Below are 20,019 nucleotides of genomic sequence, written 5' to 3'. Positions count from 1 at the left end.
AGCGGGCGATGCGGCCATTATTATGCTCCCTATGCGTACAACGATTACAATCAAGGATGCACTCCTGTATCCTGATTCAACTCATACCTTATTGAGTTATAGAGATATCCGCAAAAATGGGTATCATATCGAAACCCATCACCAAAATAATAAGGAGTTCCTCCTCATTACAAAGGACAACAGATATGGCAGAGATACTCTCGAAAGAATTCCCTCAACTTCGTCTAGATTGTACTATTCATACATAAAACTCGTACAACATGTTGCATACAAAGTAATTTTTCAGAATGTCAATGCATTCCAAACATGGCATGATTGCCTTGGTCACCTTGGCATAGAGATGATGTGAAAAATTACTAGCAATTTTGTTGGTCACTCGCTAACCAATGCAAAATTTCCTCAATCTTCAGATTATACTTGCACCACATGTGCAACAGGGAAATTAATTTTGAGGCCCTCTTCCCTCAAAATAAAAGTTGAACCACTCAACTTCCTTGAACGCATTCAAGGGGACATATATGGTCCGATAAATCCTTTATCGGGACTGTTCAGGTACTTCATGGTTCTAATAGACGCATCCAAACGATGGTCTCATGTGTCTTTGCTATCGACATGAGACCATGCTTTTGCCAAAATTTTTGCGCAAGTTATCAAACTCAAAGTGCAAGATCTTGAACATCAAATAAAATCCATTAGGATGGATAACACTGCTGAATTTTCCTCTCGTGCCTTCAATGACTATTGTATGACCTTAGGAATACAAGTTCAACATTCTGTCCCATATATCCACACACAAAATGGGTTAGCCAAGTCTCTCATCAAGAGAATCAAGCTCATTGCTAGACCGCTGTTGCAGAATTGCAATCTACCAACCTCATGTTGGGGTCATACAGTCTTACACGCTACTGAACTGATTCAATTGCGACCAACTACATACCATGCAACGTCCCCATTGCAACTAGTACATGGAAATCCCCCAAGCATTTCCCATATGTGAAAGTTCGGTTGCGCTACATACGTACCTATCTCACCACCAAAGCGTACAATAATGGGCCCCTATAGAAAACTGGGGATCTATGTGAGATACAAATCTCTGTCGATCATAAAATATCTGGAGCCCACCACAGGGGACCTCTCTACGGCCCAGTACGCTGATTGTATCTTTAGTGAAGATCATTTTCTAGCATTAGGGGGAGGCTTACCACATCACAAACAATACCTGGAAATCAATTGAGATGCCCTAGACATATCTAACTCAGATCCACGTACTTCAGAGTCTGAACTCCAAGTTCAGAAAATCATAAATTTGCAACACATTGCAAACAACGTGCCAGACGCATTTACTAATTATAAGGGTGTTACAAAATCCTATAATCCAGCGAGAAATGTACCGGAAAGAGTAGAGGTAGCAAACAAAACTACTCAACTCCCTAGTAAGAGGGGGAGAAGTACGGCTATCTCCACTGATACAGCTTCTAGCAAGCAATGGAAACAGAAGACCAAATCTGCCGACCTAGTAAATGCAGCTCAACCTCATGTTGAGAAACACCTAGTGGAGGTTCAACCTTCACATCCCATATCAACAGTGCACTCAATTACTGATGCTGGGACATCGGAATACCTTGATGCGACCATCTTGGGAAATGATGACGCATCGGAAAGGGTCCATGAAATTTCCATCAATTATGCAGAAACTGGAGAGTCATTTGATAGAAAGACTACAATTGTCGACTCATATTTCTCCACAATGATTGCCAAAATCCTTGAAAATGATCTAGATCCAAAGACCTTGGTAGAGTGCAAAACACGCTCAGAGTGGAACCAATGGAAGGATGCAATCCAAGCAGAAATATCCTCGCTCACAAAAAGACAGGTATTCTCACAAGTAATACCTACACCTCCATAAGTATTCCCTATGGGATTCAAGTGGGTCTTCGTCCAAAAGCGAGACGAGAAAAATGAGGTGGTGAGATACAAAGCGAGGCTTGTAGCACAAGGGTTCACGCAGAGACCCAACATTGACTTCAATGAAACATACTCTCTAGTCATGGGTGGAATAACATTCCGATACTTAATCTCTCTAGCCGTACAAAATCGTCTATCGATGCAGTTGATGGACGTAGTGACTGCATATCTCTATGGGTCACTCGATTCGGACATATACATGAAGGTTCCTGACGGAATCCCAATACCGAATCAAAATGCAAATCGCAACATGTATTGTGTAAAGCTACAGAAATCACTCTATGGCTTAAAGTAGTCAGGAAGAATGTGGTATAACCGACTCAGTGAGTACCTTCTGGAGAAGGGCTACTCTAACAGTGATGATTGCCCATGTGTCTTCATCAAGAAATCTCAAATGAGATTATGCATCATATCAATGTATGTTGACGATTTAAATATCATTGGCCACAAACAAGATATTGATGAGGCATGCAAACATCTTAAGTTAGAGTTTGAGTTCAAGGATTTAGGTAAAACCAAATTCTGCTTAGGCCTACAGCTTGAGCATCTTTCAACTAGAATATTTGTGCCTCAATTTGCATATGTCCAGAAAGTATTTGAGAGATTCAATATGGACAAAGCATATCCTTCCAAAACCCCTATGGTCATTCGGTCTTTAGGACTAAACACTGATCCATTCAGACCACAAGATGAGGGGTAGGAAATCCTAGGACCTCATGTCCCATACCTTAGTACCGTTGGAGCACTGATGTACCTTGCCAATAGGACTAGGCCTGACATCACTTTCGTAGTGAATTTGCTAGCAAGGCACAGTGCCGCTCCTACTAAGAGACATTGGACAGGAGTAAAATAGATCATTAGATATGTTAATGGCACAAGGGATCTCAGATTATTCTTCCAAAGAGGAACAAGTTCTGAGATGATAGGATACACCGATGCTGGATATCAATCACACTCCCATAATGGTAGATCTCAAACTGGTTTCGTATTCTTACAAAATGGAACCGCCATATCATGGACATCATCCAAGCAAACCTTGGCAACAACGTCCACAAATCATTCTAAAATAGTCGCAATATACGAGGCATCACGTGAATGTGTTTAGCTTCGTAGAATGATCAACCACATACAACAGTCGTGTGGTCTTAAAGCTATCACAGCTCCACCCATTATCTATGAAGATAATGCGGCAATATCAACAAACACATCTCTCCAAAGTTGTTCTATCCTCACGAATTACAACAAAATGGAGAGATTGATATCTTGAAAACTAAATCATGCGACAATCTCGCTGATCTAATCACTAAGTCCCTACCAACTTTCTCATTTGAAAAATGTGTCAAAGGAATGGGTATGCGAAGACTTAGGGATTTGCAATGTTCAGGGGGAGAAATCCCCTAGACATTGGCCTATTTACACCATCATATTATACTCTTTTCTCTCTATGAGTTTTTCCTCATAAGATTTCTCATAAGGAGTTTTTAATGAGATTAACACAAGAGTGTCATATTCCTTGTTTTCCCCATAGGGGTTTTTAAAGAAATATCAAAGACACATATTGTCCTCTAAACTACAACATGAGTTTTCTCCTTTAAAATATCCAAGACACATATTGTCCTCTAAACAACAACATGAGTTTTCTCCTGTAAAGGTTTTCTCATATTAGTTTACAATGAGGCAATCATTAAGTGCTATAACTTTCTCCTTCTTTTCCCAAGTGGTTTTAAGGAGTTTTACTATAGCACATATACACACGTATTTTTCCCTTGTTTCTATCCTACAGGAATTTTTAGAGGAACAATACGATTCATTGATCTCAACAAGTGATTCGATCAAGGGGGAGTGTTACGGATATTTTATCCGGGGTGATCTCATCTTCTCGGATTCTCTCATGGGAGATCGCTCGAAGACCAAGACTTCCCTCCTTGACTTCGTATGTGCCCGTGAAGACCGGTTCCACCTCCGTGATATCCCCCACGACTCATCGTTGGCTTTGAGATTACTTGGGGGGAAAGTTTCCCCTCCCCCTCGACTTGTATAAATACCATGATCAATGAATAAAAAAACACACCGAGTTCAATCACTTTCTCTCTGTTCTCGTACTTTTGCATTCCACTCGTAACAGCTAGTGAGAGCATAGTCTATCAACTATTAGTTTTTTGAGGAGTCCTGTCAACTATTGGTTATCTTCGAACCATGACAGTCTGTGGATTCATCAAGGAAGCAATTGCTTAGCTTTTAATATGGGGACTTTGACTTCTTCATTTGATCAAATCCATGACAAAGTCCGTTTTCTACAACAGTTTGTTCAAGTATTTTTCCAATAAATTTTCTTTCAATGCGTTCTAGATCTTGTTTCTAGTGGTGAGTGGATTTTGCAGTTTTTAATGTCTTATATGCCAAGGGTGTTAATATGTGTAAATTTCTCTTGTTATGTGCTTAGTACAGGGAAGGGCTTTAGCCCCGGGCCGTAAGCGCCTTTAGTCCCGGCTACGGAACCGGGGCTAAGGTTTCGGGACTAAATGTCCCACCTTTAGTCCCGGTTGGTAACAGCAACCGGGACTAAAAGGTGCGCCAGGGTGTGCCACCTGGCCTCCACTTTTAGTCCCGGTTGTTGCTACCAACCGGGACTAAAGACTTTTTTCTTTTTTCTTTTTTCCTTTTCTTTTCATTTGGTTTTCCATTTAGGGTTTACAATTATGTTATTGTTATTTTCGAATGCGTATTGTTTGCTGGTAGTTTATGGAACGCGCACCTATAATTTATATAATTTAAAGGATTACATATAAATATACTATAAAACACTATATATATATAAATAATTATATCTATAGGTCCATAATAAAATATTTACACATATGCTTCACGGACAAAGTATTTACAACACAATTTTTCTCCACCACTCAAGCATCGTACAAATGATCATCGTTATTTGGTTTCATCTGCTCCTGAGGGTTGAAGTAGCACTCGCCGCCGGAATCCAGGACTTGGTCATTAAGAAATCCTGCGATTGTCTCCTGAATTCCTTTTAGGCGCACCGCATCCAATACCTGCTCCTTCAGCCACATCTCCTTTAATAGACATTAAAGAAAAAAGTTAGAGGTATCAATAGGATTTATTAAATAGCAACAAATAAATGAAATATACTTATTATATATACATGTTACATACTTTTAGGTGCTCAAGATTAGTTCTTTTGGCATACACCGTCATAAACTCGCACACATAGTAGCCACACAAATTGTTGCCCGGTGTCTGCCGTAGAACCCACTGAAGTAAGATGGGCTTTGAAAGTGCTGCATTCAACTCTGGACGGTGTTTCTGCACGAACCCAGCCCAAACCCTAGCAACAAAACGATCATTATTAATTATCCATTACCAAGTTAAAAGAGCAGAATTTAATATATAGAGATCGGAGTTACCCTTGGATAATATCTATCATTTCTTGGTAATCATCCTGTGGTTTTCTCAATGAGTCATAGATTACCAATTGACATTGCGAGAGATCAATGACAATTAGTATCCAATGAAAGCTGCATTTGTGTGCATATGTAGGCAAAATTAGTATATATCTTCATATTGATCTGATTAATTAGTTAAATAGAATGTACACACGATAACGACACTTACTTAAAGTTGTAGGGAAAGAGTATATACCTTTTATCTTTTTGGTTGATCAAGAACCTCCGTAGATTTCTCTCCGTTTGAGTTCTCCATAAAACATACGGGGTCTTGTGGTCTTTGAATACAACATTTGGATCCACAAATCCAATCTTCTTGTCATTTCTAACTCTGAGGTCCCTCATCATGTTTCTGCATATGTATAGCGGGTTTCTGTAATTAGTTATATATATACATGATAAGTTACAGAGACATTATTGAAAGGAAGAATCACTTACAGACAGAAGCAACTCATTAGAGATTTGTCAAGAGCGTCCATGTGGCATAGTTGGTGTAGCTCATTAAATTGAACATAAATAATATCATCACCACGGAAGTAATGATAGTTTCTAATTCGGACACAAATATAGTCATCTGCTTTTCTGACACACGCTTCCATGTACCATTTGTTTAGCATGTATATTTGCGTTCCAAGCTTGCTGAGGGCCGCAGGGTTGTATAAACTCTTGCCATATGTATATTCCTTCTGCCAATGATCAATTTGTGGAGCACTTTCAATTGGTGCCCCCGCTATTATTTGGGCTAAGCTAAGACCAATTTCCGCAAAAAATTTTTCAAGCTCTTCAAATTTTAAATCTACCGGTATCTGCTGGTCTAGCACGTCAATGTTTGAACCATATTCATTTCCAATGACTAGCGGGGGCACTGATTGCTTTGATTGTTCCCCGAGCTGTGCTACACCCTTGCGTGCTCTTTTCTCTTTCTTCTTCTCTTCTTCTATGGATTTTCTTAAAGTGTGATCATAGTCCGATAAAGATGATGATTCTTTCTGAGCTTCACGCCTCTTTTTTTGTTCAGCCTCAACCCTTTGTCGTAGATCTTCTGGCCGTAGTAAGAGGTACGGCTTCTCAGGGTTTCGCTTGGCTTCTCTTTCAGTCTTAAGTTTCTTGAAGAAACTATCCACATCTGATTTTACTGAAGCATTTAGTTCTGCATTAGTCTTCTCATAGGACAGCTTCTTAGGAATGATAGCTTGTTTCTTTTCGGAGGCTTTCTTTTTTGGCGGCGGGGCAGCCGACACATTTGATTTTGTGGCCGGCCTCTTCTTTCGTGCTGGAGCCACGTGTGGAGGCGATGGGGCGGCCGGTGGTGGTGTTGGAGCCCGAGGAGGCGGCGTTGGAGCCCTAGGTGGCGTTGGAGCCCTAGGTGGCGGTGTTGGAGCCTGAGGTGGCGGTGTTGGAGCCCGAGGTGGCGGTGTTGGAGCCCTAAGTGGTGGCGTTGGAGACCGAGGCGATGCAGCCGTGTCTTGCACTCCCTCGTCATCACCCGCAGCACTATGACATGTCGGTGACCACCTGTGAAAATAAAAGGTATATGAGTAAACCGCTAACTAAGAGAATGCAAAATAAATTTAGTGAACAAATGTATAGTCAATTTTCATCCGCACCTAGGATTAGATTCATGATGAGGAGGTGGTGGTAGACTACTAGGTGATGCCCCAGGAATAATGATGTAGCGCTTGCGCCAACAAATAAAAGTCTTCTCTGCTTCTTCTAGAGTCTTCTCTCCATCACCTCCTTCTATCTCAAGCTGCACATTACTGAAGCCTTTGATAACTCTATCCACGGAGACACTAGCATATACAGGTGGAATTATCGCCCCATGGATTCTTGGTGTCCTCGTAGGGTCGACAGGAGTTACAACAGCGACAGCAACCATGACTGTGGCAGTCCCCTGTGGAATGTGCAGCTCACATGTTGTTAGAGGCTCAGTGATGTCATCCACCGGAAAGTGCAGCCCCACGTCGTCTTGAATAGTTGGCATCTCTGTTGACTCTAGGCTGTGATGCAGTTTGCCCTTGTATAGAACTTACTGCAATCTGCACTTGTCTTTTGATCTCCTCGTTCATTCTCTCTTCAAGCGCTTTCTCTCGCGCTATCGCTTCACGAGCCGCTTCGCGTGACTCAATCACCATTGCCTCCAACCTATGCAACCGCTCTGCTTCCTCTTCCTTCTTTCGTTGGCGGCTTCTATAAGTCGGTCTATCTTTAGGGAAGCCATGCTCCCATGATATCTCCCCATAGCCTCTGGTTCGCCCACCGTGTTCAGCAGTCTCCAGGGCGTATGTCAGCTCATCCTTTTCTCTATTTGGCTGCCAGGTGCCGCTTTCAACTAATCCTCTAGCATAGGCCATTCTCTGTCCTACTCTCTCGAGCTTTTCGCCGTACACTATCTTTCCGGTCTCTAGGTCTATGGTTCCCCCATGACCAATGAACCAATACTTGGCGCGCTCGGGCCAGTGCATTGATTCTGGTTCGATCCCTCTCCCAAGAATCTCCTGTTCAGCTTTTGCCACTTAGGAATAGCAGTCCTGTAGCCACCTGAACCCAAGTGATGGTGGTATTGCTTTTGTTTAGCATTTTCTTGATTCTTGATCATCCGTGCCTGACCCTCTTCTGAGTTCTTAAACTCTACGAACTCATCCCAAAAAGGCCTCAACTTGACGTAGGCCTTGTTGGTAAAATCTGGTGTCCGGCCTTGTGCAACAAAAGCCTTGTATAATGTCTTCTTCCAAGCCTGAAATTGTTTGGCCATCTTCAGCATAGCCCAGATTTTAACCTTCTCCTTCAAAGCTTCATCCTGTGTATCGAGCGTGAAATGTTGAAGGATATCTTGACAAATCAATTCCTATTAGGGTTATCTTTCCATTGCCTCCATTCACGAGCACTAACTGGGAGCCTGTCCTTTACAAGGTAGCCACAGTGCGCAACAAATTTTTTAGAATTAGCTCCAAGTACTTGTCCTGTACCCTCATCGAATTCCGACAGAATGTACCGACCCTCCAACGGCTTCTTCGGGCCGCGCACTTTTCTACTCTTCTCAGAAGTTGTCGCCGATTTAGAGGGCTACACAAACAAGTATAAATATATTAGTATAAATATCATTTATTTTAATTTCATATATATACATATATACTAGATAGTAGATAGACCTGATCAGGATTGTCTCCCACAAGTTCTTCATAATCGACAAAGTACTGACTCCCATCATCTTCGCCTTGGGGATCTGGATTGGCACCACTGTTGATTAGGTCCATCATTGCATCATCCATGTTGTCATTCGGATTGGCCATTTCTGCAAATTTAATCAAGTGTTAAAAGTTTTTGACGCGATCAACAAAAATTATTTAGATAGACTAAACTTAGACAATATTCGATACAACAACACATGATAAATTATATCATATAAATTATATAATACAAAAGATAAATTATAAAATAGAAATTATACATCTCATCTCAATATCTATCCCCACTAACTAATTACAACACATGATAAATTATATCATATAAACTATATAATATAAAAGATAAATTATAAAATAGAAATTATACATCTCATCTCAATATCTATCAACACTAACTAATTACAACACATGATAAATTATATCATATAAATTATATAATACAAAAGATAAATTATAAAATAGAAATTATACATCTCATCTCAATATCTATCCCTACTTATTAATTACAACACTGGATAAATTATATCACATAAACTATATAATACAAAAGATAAATTATAAAATAGAAATTATACATCTCATCTCAATATCCCTACTAACTAATTATAACACAGGATAAATTATATCATATAAATTATATAATACAAAATATAAATTATAAAATAGAAATTATACATCTCATCTCAATATCTATCCCTACTAACTAATTACAACATAGGATAAATTATATCATATAAATTATATAATACAAAAGATAAATTATAAAATAGAAATTATACATCTCATCTCAATATCTATCCCTACTAACTAATTACAACACATGATAAATTATATCGTATAAATTATATAATACAAAAGATAAATTATAAAATAGAAATTATACATCTCATCTCAATATCTATCCCTACTAACTAATTACCACACTGGATAAATTATATCATATAAACTATATAATACAAAAGGTAAATTATAAAATAGAAATTATACGTCTCATCTCAATATCTATCCCTACTAACTAATTACAACACATGATAAATTATATCATATAAATTATATAATACAAAAGATAAATTATAAAATAGAAATTATACATCTCATCTCATAACCTATCCCTACTAACTAATTACAACACATGGTAAATTATATCATATAAATTATATAATACAAAAGATAAATTATAAAATAGAAATTATACATCTCATTTCATAACAAATTCTCATAACAATTTCTCATCCAAATCTAAACATATGTTTCTCATAACAATTTCTCATCCAAATCTAAACACATCTCATCTCATAACTGTTTCTCATAACAATTTGCTCAACCTATATAGTTTCTAAAAAAACATCACAATGCAAAAGTGTCGGCCGAGAGATCATCTTCGTACGGTGGCGGCCGAGGGAGAAGAAGCTCGCGCGCGCGGTGTACGGAGAAGAAACACGCGCGGCGTACGGTCGCCGGAGAAGAAGCTCTCGGCAGCGCGGTGGAGAAAAAGTGCTCTCGGCGGTGTACGGAGAAGAAGGGCGCTCGGCGCCGGAGAAGAAGGCACTCGGCTCCTCGGCTCGGTGGCGGCGGCGGTGGGGGCGATCCTCGGCTGCGGTGGCGGCGGCGGCTCCTGGATGAGTGTGAGGCGACGGCAGGGAGGAGCGGCGCGCGGCAGAGGAAGTTAGGGCAACATCGATCTGAGGAAGAAGACGACGCGCTTAAATATACGGGGGGACCTTTAGTCCCGGTTTCTAGCTAGAACCGGGACTAAAGGCAACCTTTAGTCCCGGTTCTAGCCAGGAACCGGGGCTAAATGCATTTTTTAGTTTCTTATTTATTTATGCATACAATAATTAGATTAATGTTGTTAACTGCATAGTAAATAGAATAATAGGTATTAATTTGTTAAAAAATAATAGTTCTATTTCTTTTTGTCTAATTGGTTACATAATAAATTTGAAAACATAAAATCTTTTCATCACTTATATTAACAAATTTAAATATGAAAAATAATTAGTATTTTGTTAATGCAAAAATGTATTATTTAATTTTAATATCTTAAAGCAGATGTTTTTGATAGAAAAATTTGTTTGTGCAATATTTAAACGTAAATTTTGTTTATTTATCATCATTTATCTCCAAAATCATGATATACGTGATATTCACCATTACATCGAATTATTTTTTTAAAATTTTTCTCTATTTCTTATTTATTTATACTTACAACAATATTCACCTTTACATCAGATTATCTCTAACAACTTTGTATTCAAATTTTTTTCATTTCAAGTCATCAAACGGGTCATTTGACCAAGTTTGACCAAAGTCAAAGCATTGGTTTTTAGAAACACACACTTTGACCGAACCCTATATGGTCCTAAATGGAAAAGTAATGAATACAAAGTTTGTTGCACTCATCAAGTTCTACATTTTGTCTAATGGTCAACTTTTCTTTTGGAAAAGTTTGAACCACTCAATTTTGAATTTCGATAGAATTCATAGCCACGCATCGGTTTTCAGAACCCTAGATGGTCTCGAACGGAAAAGTCATGAATATCAATATTGTTCCACTCATCAAAATCTACATTTAATATATAGACCATTTTTGCATTTGACAAAGTGTTGCGAAGGTGTAGTTCAAAATCCACAATTGACACATGTAGTTTCATATAGTTTGTGTGAGATTCAAGAATTGGTGGGTATTGTGAACTTAAACTTTCTCAAATAGAAAAGTTGTCTATATAAAAAGTTTAGATCTTGATGATATCTAACAAATTGGTATTCAAAATTTTTTCATTTTAAGTAATTTAGTTTGTCATTTGACCAAGTTTGACCAATACCCGTCTTGGATTTTGAACAAATGTGCTTAGGATTGGCTCAAATTTATCCAAATGGAAAAATGGACAATATATCAAATGTAGATCTTGATGATCTCTAACAACTTTGTATTCAAATTTTTTTCATTTCAAGTCATCAAATGGGTCATTTGACCAAGTTTGACTATTTTTGCATTTGACAAATAATTGACACATCTCTTATAATAGCAAACTTAAATGTCATTTCATTATTTGAGATGATATAAAATAAGAAAAACTAATATAAACATCTTAAGTTACAATTGTCACATACACATACTATATTGCAATCTATTTATTAGGCGGGCACAATAGTGATCTTCTTTTTGACGTATGTTCCTTGGTCATGATCTTGACGTAACCATGGAGTGTCCTCAGCATTTATCAGTATGCTCGGATCTTTGGTCACATTGAAAGGCGTGATTCGGTCATCCCTTTCATAATCTTCTGAAATATTTGATTTGTCCTCAATTCCCACAATGTTTTTTCCCCTGAGAGAACTATATGGCGTTTTGGCTCGTTTGTTGATTTGTTGTCATTTTTCTCTCTCTTCTGTTTTGTAGACATGTCTTTCACATAGAACACCTGATTCACATCAGCAGCAAGGACGAATGGTTCATCTTTGTAACCAACATTGTTGAGGTCCACTATTGTCATTCCATAGTCTTTGTCAACTGTCACCCCGCCTCCGGTAACCTTCACCCATTGGCACCGGAAGAAAGGGATTTTAAAATTAGGTGCGTAGTCTAGTTCCCAAATCTCCTCTATACGACCATAATATGTTTGTCTGTTTCCATTCGGGTCTATGGCGTCTACGCGAACTCCACTATTTTGGTTCGTGCTTCTTTTATCTTGGCCTAGGGTGTAAAATGTATTTCCATTTATCTCGTACCCTTTGTACGTGAGGATGTGCCATGATGGTTGCCTAGCCAACAAATACAGTTGCTCATCAATCTGGTCATTACCCTGACATTCTTTTCGTAACCAATCACTGAAAGTGTCTATGTGCTGACGCATAAGCCAACCTTCATTCTTCTCTGGGAATTGCGATCGTAGGAAGTCCTTGTGTTTCATGACATACGGCTCCACCACGGATGAGTTTTGAAGAACTGTGTAGTGTGCTTTATTGAAAGAATCGTCCCCCATACCGATGTATGTTTTCTTTCCTAGTGTTCCCTTTCCACTCAGTCTCCCCTCGTGGCGCGATTCAGGAACACCAATTGGGTCAAGTTCAGGAATGAATTCAACACAGAACTCAATGACCTCCTCTGTCCCATAGCCCTCGGCGATGCTTCCTTCTGGCCGAGCACGTTGGTGAACATATTTCTTCAGAACTCCCATAAACCTCTCAAAGGGAAACATATTATGTAGGAACACAGGACCCAGAATATTGATCTCCTTGACCAGATGAACTAGGAGGTGTGTCATGATATCAAAGAAGGATGGTGGGAACACTAACTCAAAGCTGACAAGACATTGAACCACATCATTCTGTAGAGCAGCTAGTTCTAGTGGATTGATTGCCTTCTGAGAAATTGTATTGAGGAATGCACATAGCTTTACGGTGGCCAGACGTACATGCGGAGGTAGAATTCCTCTTAATGCAACTGGAAGCAATTGCGTCATAAGCACATGGCAGTCATGCGACTTTAAGTTCAGAAATTTCTTCTCAGGCACATTAATTATACCTTTTATATTAGAGGAGAATCCAGATGGGACCTTGATGCTGCTTAAGCATTCAAATATGATTTATTTCTCTTCATTGCTAAGAGTGTAGCTAGCAGGTCTTAAATATTGGCGTCCATCATCTGTCTTCTCTGGATGCAGGTTGTCTCGTTCTTCCATGCGTTGCAAGTCTTGTCGTGCTTCAAGTGAATCCTTAGGCTTACCATATACACCCATGAATCCTAGAAGGTTCACACAAAGATTCTTTGTTAGGTGCATGACGTCGATCGCATTCCGGACCTCTAGGACTTGCCAATAGGGTAGCTCCCAAAATATTGACTTCTTCTTCCACATGGGTGCATGACCCGCTGCATCTTTTGGAACTGGTTGGCTGCCTTGTCCCTTACCAAAAACTACTTTCACATCCTTAACCATCTCAAATACATCTTCTCCAGTTCTATTGCGAGGCTTGCATCGGTGGTCTGCCTTACCTTTAAAATGCTTTCCTTTCTTTCTAACTGGGTGATTCATAGAAAGAAATCGACGATACCCAAGGTACACGACCTTTCTGCATTTTTTCAAATATATACTATCAAGGTCATCAAAACAATGTGTGCATGCATTATATCCCTTGTTTGTCCGTCCTGAAAGATTACTTAGAGCAGGCCAATCATTGATTGTCACAAACAACAGTGCTCGTAGGTCGAAGTGTTCCTGTTTGTACTCATCTCACACACGAACACCTGTTTCACTCCATAAAAGAAGGAGTTCTTCAATTAATGGCCTTAGATAGACATCAATGTCATTGCCCGGTTGCTTCGGGCCTTGGATGAGCACCGGCATCATAATGAACTTTCGCTTCATGCATAACCATGGAGGAAGGTTGTAGATACATAGTGTAACAGGCCAAGTGCTATGACTACTGCTTTGCTCACCAAAAGGATTCATACCATCCGTACTTAAAGCGAACCTTAAGTTTCTTGCGTCTTTTGCAAACTCTAGAAATTCCCTGTCTATTGCTCTCCACTGGGACCCATCAGCAGGGTCTCTCAACATGTTGTCTACTTTACGGTCTTCTTTGTGCCACCGCAACAATTTTGCATGGTCCTTATTTCTAAAAAGACATTTCAGACGTGGTATTATAGGAGCATACCACATAACCTTTGCAGGGATTTTTTTTCTGGGACGTTCTTCCCCCTCAACATCGCGAGGGTCATCTCGCCTGATCTTATACCGTGATGCTTTACATACGGGGCATTCATCTAAATTCTCGTAGTCCTTGCCACGGTATAGGATGCAGTCGTTAGGACATGCATGTATCTTCTTGATTTTTAATCCCAAAGGACAGACGATCTGTTTTGCTTCGTACGTAGTAGTGGGCAGTTCATTAGGCTTTGACAGCATTTTTTTTGGATCTTCAGTAATTGCCCAAATGCCTTATCGGATACACCATTCTGTGCCTTCCATTTTAACAGTTCTAGTGTTGTACCCAGTTTTTTTTGCCCATCCTGGGCAGATGGGTATAATAATTTCTTGTGATCTTCTAACATGTGGTCAAACTTTGTCTTCTCTTTTTCACTTTCGCAATCTTTTTGTGCCTCACGAATGACATCACCAAGAGCATCATCTTCAACAGGTGCGCCTTCTGCATCTGCCTCATCTTCAGCTTCTCCCATTGCTGTATCACCGAAGTCATCGTATTGAGCAATAATGTCGTCAGGCTCCAACTGTTCTTCTTCACCTTCTTCCATCATATCCCGTTTTCTCCATGCTTGGTCCAACAAATATAGTTTGGCATAAAACCCGACTTCAACAAATATGAGTGAATATTTCTAGAGCTAGAATATTCTTTAAAATTCTGACACAAGGCACATGGGCAACATATGAATCCATCCCGCTTGTTTTCGTCGGCCACTCTTAAGAAATTATGCACACCATCAATGAATTCTTTGGAGCGGCGATCGGCATTGTACATCCAATGACGTGTCATTGTCTGCATTGCAATGTAAAGTATTATAAGTTTCTAATTTTTTATAAAGAAATTAAAGTAATAAATAACCTAAAATTCTCTATTTCTGGTTTTTCTAACTAATCATGAAATGTGGCATGCATACTAGTTATAATTAACTAATTAACCATGTCATAAAGTGCAAATTAAAGTATTATAAGTTTCTAATTTTTAATAGAGAAATTAAAGTAACAAAAAACCTAAAATTCTCTATTTCTAATTTTTCTAAACAAGCTAAATTAAAAAAGCACAAAAATTCTCTATTTTCCTAAATAATCATGAAATGTGGTATGTATACTAGTTATAATTAACTAACTAAATCGGTTAAAAATTGCAAATTAAAGTATTATATGTTTTTATTTTTAATAGAGAAATTAAAGTAACAAAAAACCTAAAATTCTATATTTCTAATGTTTCTAAACAAGCTAAATTAAAAAAGCACAAAAAATCTCAATTTTCTTAAATAATCATGAAATGTGGTATGTATACTAGTTATAATTAACTAACTAAATCGGTCAAAAATTGCAAATTAAAGTATTATATGTTTTTATTTTTTTCTAAACTAATTAAAATAAAAAACATATTACCACTATTTCTCTAAAAAAACGCGTCGCTTTTGAAATGGCGATGAAGCTAATAACCTCTTAAAAAAACCATAAAATAAAAAATAATATACATAACACTAGGAAATGACATACGCCGCTTCTAAATGTTGAGAAGATGAAGCTAGTGACCTCTTAACAAGTCGATGACGGTGTAGAAACGATGAAATGAATCAATAGCCGGAGATGAGAGCAAGCAAGAACAAGCAACTCCAAATAAAGAACACAGTAAAAGAGTGAAGATCGATGGGCTCGGCCACGGGAAGAAGAGTTCAAATATGGGGAGGGACATTTAGTCCCGGTTCCTTTTAAAAACCGAGACTAAATTCCAACACTAGTCCCGGCCGGTGGGACGGACCGGAACAAAAGCTTTTAATTTGGTACCAACCGGGACTAAAGGCTAGGCTTTTGTCCCGGTGAGACCAACCGGGACTAAAAGTCCCCTCTGCCGATGTCTGACATAATAGCCGTTGGGCAGGGGACTTTTAGTCCCGGTTGGTCTCACCAACCGGGACTAAATATGTTTTTGTCCCGAACTCTGATTTGGTCGAGATTATTGTTTATTTTGGACAAGTGACCAAAGGCCTGTTGTCTAGTAGTGTTAGTGCAATTCCCAAGCTTGGGCTGGTAGTTGACGATCCAAGGAACAATTTTATCTTTTTAAAATATCGTTTTATGTCAAGTAGTTTATCTTTTGTATTATCAATTGTTTTTCTAAATATATCAAAATATGAGACACTATTTTAGGTGTTCTAATTAAAACACTAGCACTTCAAGAAACACTCTATGCTGTTGATTTTTGAATACCCAAATGTTTTATAGTTTTTTTTCATAACAACAAACTGAAGTTATCTTGTAAATTTGTTGTATTTTCCTAGTCCCAGTGCCAAAAAAATCTTTGTCTTCGTTTCCGACACAAAACTGAAGTTATCTTTCGTTGAAGGAGTAATTTATAGCTCTTTCCAAATTGCACAACGACGTGTTAATAAACAGCCCCAAATGAAAATAAAAAATTTTAGTTGATTTAATGACAAAGAAAAAGAAAAAAAAACGAAAAGTCCCCTGTACCGCATCTGTGCTGGCCTATCGCCCTATCCAAACTGTCCGCATCGAGCCATACAAAGGCTATCCAAAGGGAATCACCCTTCTCCAGCTACTCCTGCAACTCGTCGAGCGCCTTGAGCAGGAACGGCTTGAACCTTGTCATGTTTACCATGACATCCTGCTTCATGATGATCTCGGCAATGGCGGGCCACCCCTGCGCGTGGATGCGCATTGGGTCCTTGAACACGTAGTGGTCCCTGGGGTACTTGTCCTTGAGCGTCGTCTCCTCCTCCGAGACGTAGTACTCCACGTACCGGAGCCGCATGTCGCGGGCCGGCTGCCCATAGAAGTTGGTCGCCATCCAGTCCATCTTCCCCCAGGGCACGATCTGCACAAGCACGGCACCCGTCGGCAGGAAGATCTGGTTCGTGAGCCCGGCGCCGTGCACCGCGAGGAGCACGTCGGCCGCGTTCACCCTCTCGGCGAAGCCACGCACGTCAGCGCCGGCCTCCGCCACGGTCACCGCGAAGCCGAGCGCCTCGCACATCGCGGCCACCTCCCGCAGGTTGAGCAGCTTCCGCGTGCCCTTCCGCTCGATGATGAGCATCTTAGGCTTGGCGCTGGTCTCCGCCCCGAGCACCGCCGGCGCGTCGCGCGGCAGGCTGAAGGCGCGGCGGAGGAACCGGTTGTAGTCGACCATGGAGTAGTTGTGCGGGTTGCGCGTCGGGTGAGGGGAGATGATGAGGTCGCGGTCCCGGTACATCCCGAGGTGTCCTGCCCGGAAGCAGTGCACCTCCTTGTCCTCGTCGAAGTTGATGACATCGTAGTTGGAGAGCTTCTTCAGCAGGGGCGTGAACTTGTTGACCCACCAAGGCTTGAAGTTGGTGATGAGGAACTGCACCTCCCCTTTCAGGTGCGCCGTGGTGAGGAACAGCGGGATCAGCACGTCCGTGTTGTCGTGGAAGAAGTTGTCCGTGTACCCGGCCACGGAGAAGACCACCACCGGGACGTCGTGCCGGCGCGTGCACTGCGGCGCGGCTGCGGCCGAGGACACGGACTTGATGGTGACCTCCACGACGCCTGGGAGGAGGAAGCCGTCGTTGCGGGCGAACGGGCGAATCTTCTTCTCCCCGTTGGAGTCGAACGGGCCGGCGCCGGACGGGTTAACCAAGTACATGGCTTTCTCCTTGGGGCTGATACGGATGTCGCCGGCGAGCTCGCACACGGGAGGGCGCGCGTACGGGAAGCCCTCGTCAACGCCGTTCTCGTCGCAGGTGATCTTGGCCTCTGTGACGGCACCGGCTGATGAAAACACAGAGGATTGTGCATGTCTTAATTACATCGTATTTGTACACGGACTACTTCATAATCAAAACGCGTATCATCATCTAAATTAAACGGTTTATACTAATTAGGAGTACTTTGAGAATGAGATACCCTTTCCAACGTGAGGTCCTTTATTAGGAAATGCAAATAGTACCTGGCTTTGTCGCCGTGGCCGCCTCCTGTTGATCCTTTTGTGTGACCTCTGGTAAGTTTGGCATGTTCGGGTCCAGCTCAGGGTCAGGAGCATCTTTCTGGTCCTCCACTTGGGTCTTTTGCTGCACCGGCAGCGCCTCTGTAGCCGGCACCGTCGTCGTTGCCGGCGGCGTGTTCTTCAACAACAGGGACGAGCTGTCTGTTGCTCAATTTCATTGAAAGAACTCTCACAAGTAAGCACACATCCAAGAGAGACGAATTCTTGGCTAGTGGGGGAATCGGATTCGAAGGCCATACCTAATACCGGCGAGTAGATGGCAAATAGCCGGGCAAAGGAGAGATAGGTGAGCAGCGCGAGGCAGCAGCCGGCCACCAGCCCGATGCCCAGCTTCTTGGGCTCGATCCTGCCGAGCTCCTTGGCCAGCCGTGGTCCTTTCCTCTCGCCGGCCGCCGGCCCAGGCGGCTTCGATGGCCGCGAGTATGCCGTTGACGCCATCAACGCCCACGCCCACAAAGAACAATACACGCAACCTCAAGGCAGAGGGCCGGTCCGGTGCTGATATGTACTACCAGCGATAGCTAGATGGCCACCGCGCGCGCGGCGCATCTCTTTTCTAAGGCTTATAAAAACGCGACAGGCGAGGTGATGTAACATGTAGAGGATGATTGATCTGTTGGGAAATGAATTGTATTGTATGCCTCGTTGTTCGTTTTGGTTGGGAGTCGCGTGGCGTGGCGTGGGTTGGTGGTGATGGTGCGAGTACTACGACCAAGGCGGCTAGTAGCTTCCCTCCCTCCGTTGTTTGACTTGTCCAGAACCGGTGCACAATAATTAGGTCTGCTTACCTAATTCCACGTTAGACAGTAGGACTCATTCATCCATCTTTTATTCGACTTTTGCTATCACAGCAGCTTATTTCAATTTCGCCTCAGGACTGGGTTTGGTTGGCTTGGCGATGGAAATGGCGTCCCAAGGATGGAGACGGATGCGAACATGGTGGAACAGGTCGCCGGGACCAGAACTATATATAAGGTTGGTTGCTTCCGTTGAAACTCCACCGGGACTGAGCTGGGTCGCCGCTATCAGTGCTGGATGATTCATCGGTTAGGCCTAGCTTGTTACACCGTCGGTTAGGCCTTGTTGTCCCGTCCCCTGCCAACTTAGTCAGCCTTATATTTTTGCTATATACTTATATGTTTGCGAAATGGTCTACAATCGGGAGTGGATGGAACTGGGGCAATCACATGTATATATTATTGGTCGCTGATTAATTGTTTGTTTATCTGTGGAATATATATGGATGAGTGGTCTTCCAAGTTCATTACGTGCCGTGTTTGTTCATATGTTAGGTATAACGCACCTATCACCCGAGTAGATGTCACATGTCAGGGCTTAGCTAGTATCTTGCGATTTCATTAATTATTACTTAGATATATAGTAGTAGTATATATGAATTATATATGTGTATTTTTTTAAAAACCAACGGAGAGCTTTGTTGAAAATTATTAAGAAGAGTAATTTGTAACCGGACTACTAGGATAGAAGTGATCTGTGAGGTATATAGATAGAAGTGACTCTGAACACTACTACAAAATGAGGCATTGGTCGATGTCCAAAATGGCCAAAAACCTCGGCCTTTTTGCGGTCCGGGGTTAAAGACCCCTTTAACACCGGTTCGTAACACGAACCGGTGCTAAAGGGTCCTGCCCAACGGCTACTGACAGGTGCTGTCGGGGCGGGGACCCTTTAGCACCTGTTCGTGTTAC

General features: G+C 41.2%; 1 protein-coding gene and 1 long non-coding RNA gene across 3 annotated transcripts; one reads left to right on the top strand and one right to left on the bottom strand.

The window, feature by feature from the left end:
- Positions 16,657-19,187, bottom strand: LOC8073030. Of its 2 annotated transcripts, none has more exons than XM_002436977.2 (3): positions 18,550-19,187; positions 18,254-18,451; positions 16,657-18,075 (listed from the first exon to the last, which is right to left on the bottom strand). In XM_002436977.2, the coding sequence occupies exons 1-3, from the start codon at positions 18,746-18,748 to the stop codon at positions 16,883-16,885; spliced, it is 1,590 nt and encodes a 529-aa protein (XP_002437022.1). In that variant the 5' UTR covers positions 18,749-19,187; the 3' UTR covers positions 16,657-16,882. The 2 variants fall into 2 exon arrangements, with proteins under 2 accessions (XP_002437022.1, XP_021305950.1); XM_021450275.1 differs by having other exon boundaries at positions 16,657-18,060.
- LOC110431295 lies at positions 18,944-19,577 on the top strand. Its single transcript, XR_002448765.1, has 2 exons — positions 18,944-19,088; positions 19,186-19,577. It is a non-coding gene; the product is annotated as an uncharacterized LOC110431295 (long non-coding RNA).

Source organism: Sorghum bicolor, chromosome 10 (assembly GCF_000003195.3).
Source record: "Sorghum bicolor cultivar BTx623 chromosome 10, Sorghum_bicolor_NCBIv3, whole genome shotgun sequence".
In the NCBI taxonomy this organism is placed as follows: Eukaryota; Viridiplantae; Streptophyta; class Magnoliopsida; order Poales; family Poaceae; genus Sorghum; species Sorghum bicolor.
The sequence above is the reverse complement of the archived record's forward strand: the minus strand, read 5'-3'. Positions and strand labels throughout refer to the sequence as shown.

What these genes read in the sequence shown, in the direction of transcription:
- LOC8073030 (XM_002436977.2), bottom strand. Translation starts at nt 18,748, where the DNA reads ATGGCGTCAACGGCATACTCGCGGCCATCGAAGCCGCCTGGGCCGGCG. An exon ending in CATCTACTCGCCGGTATTAG is followed by an intron (nt 18,452 to 18,549) that starts GTATGGCCTTCG and finishes ATTGAGCAACAG; the next exon opens with ACAGCTCGTCCCTGTTGTTG. An exon ending in GGCCACGGCGACAAAGCCAG is followed by an intron (nt 18,076 to 18,253) that starts GTACTATTTGCA and finishes TGTTTTCATCAG; the next exon opens with CCGGTGCCGTCACAGAGGCC.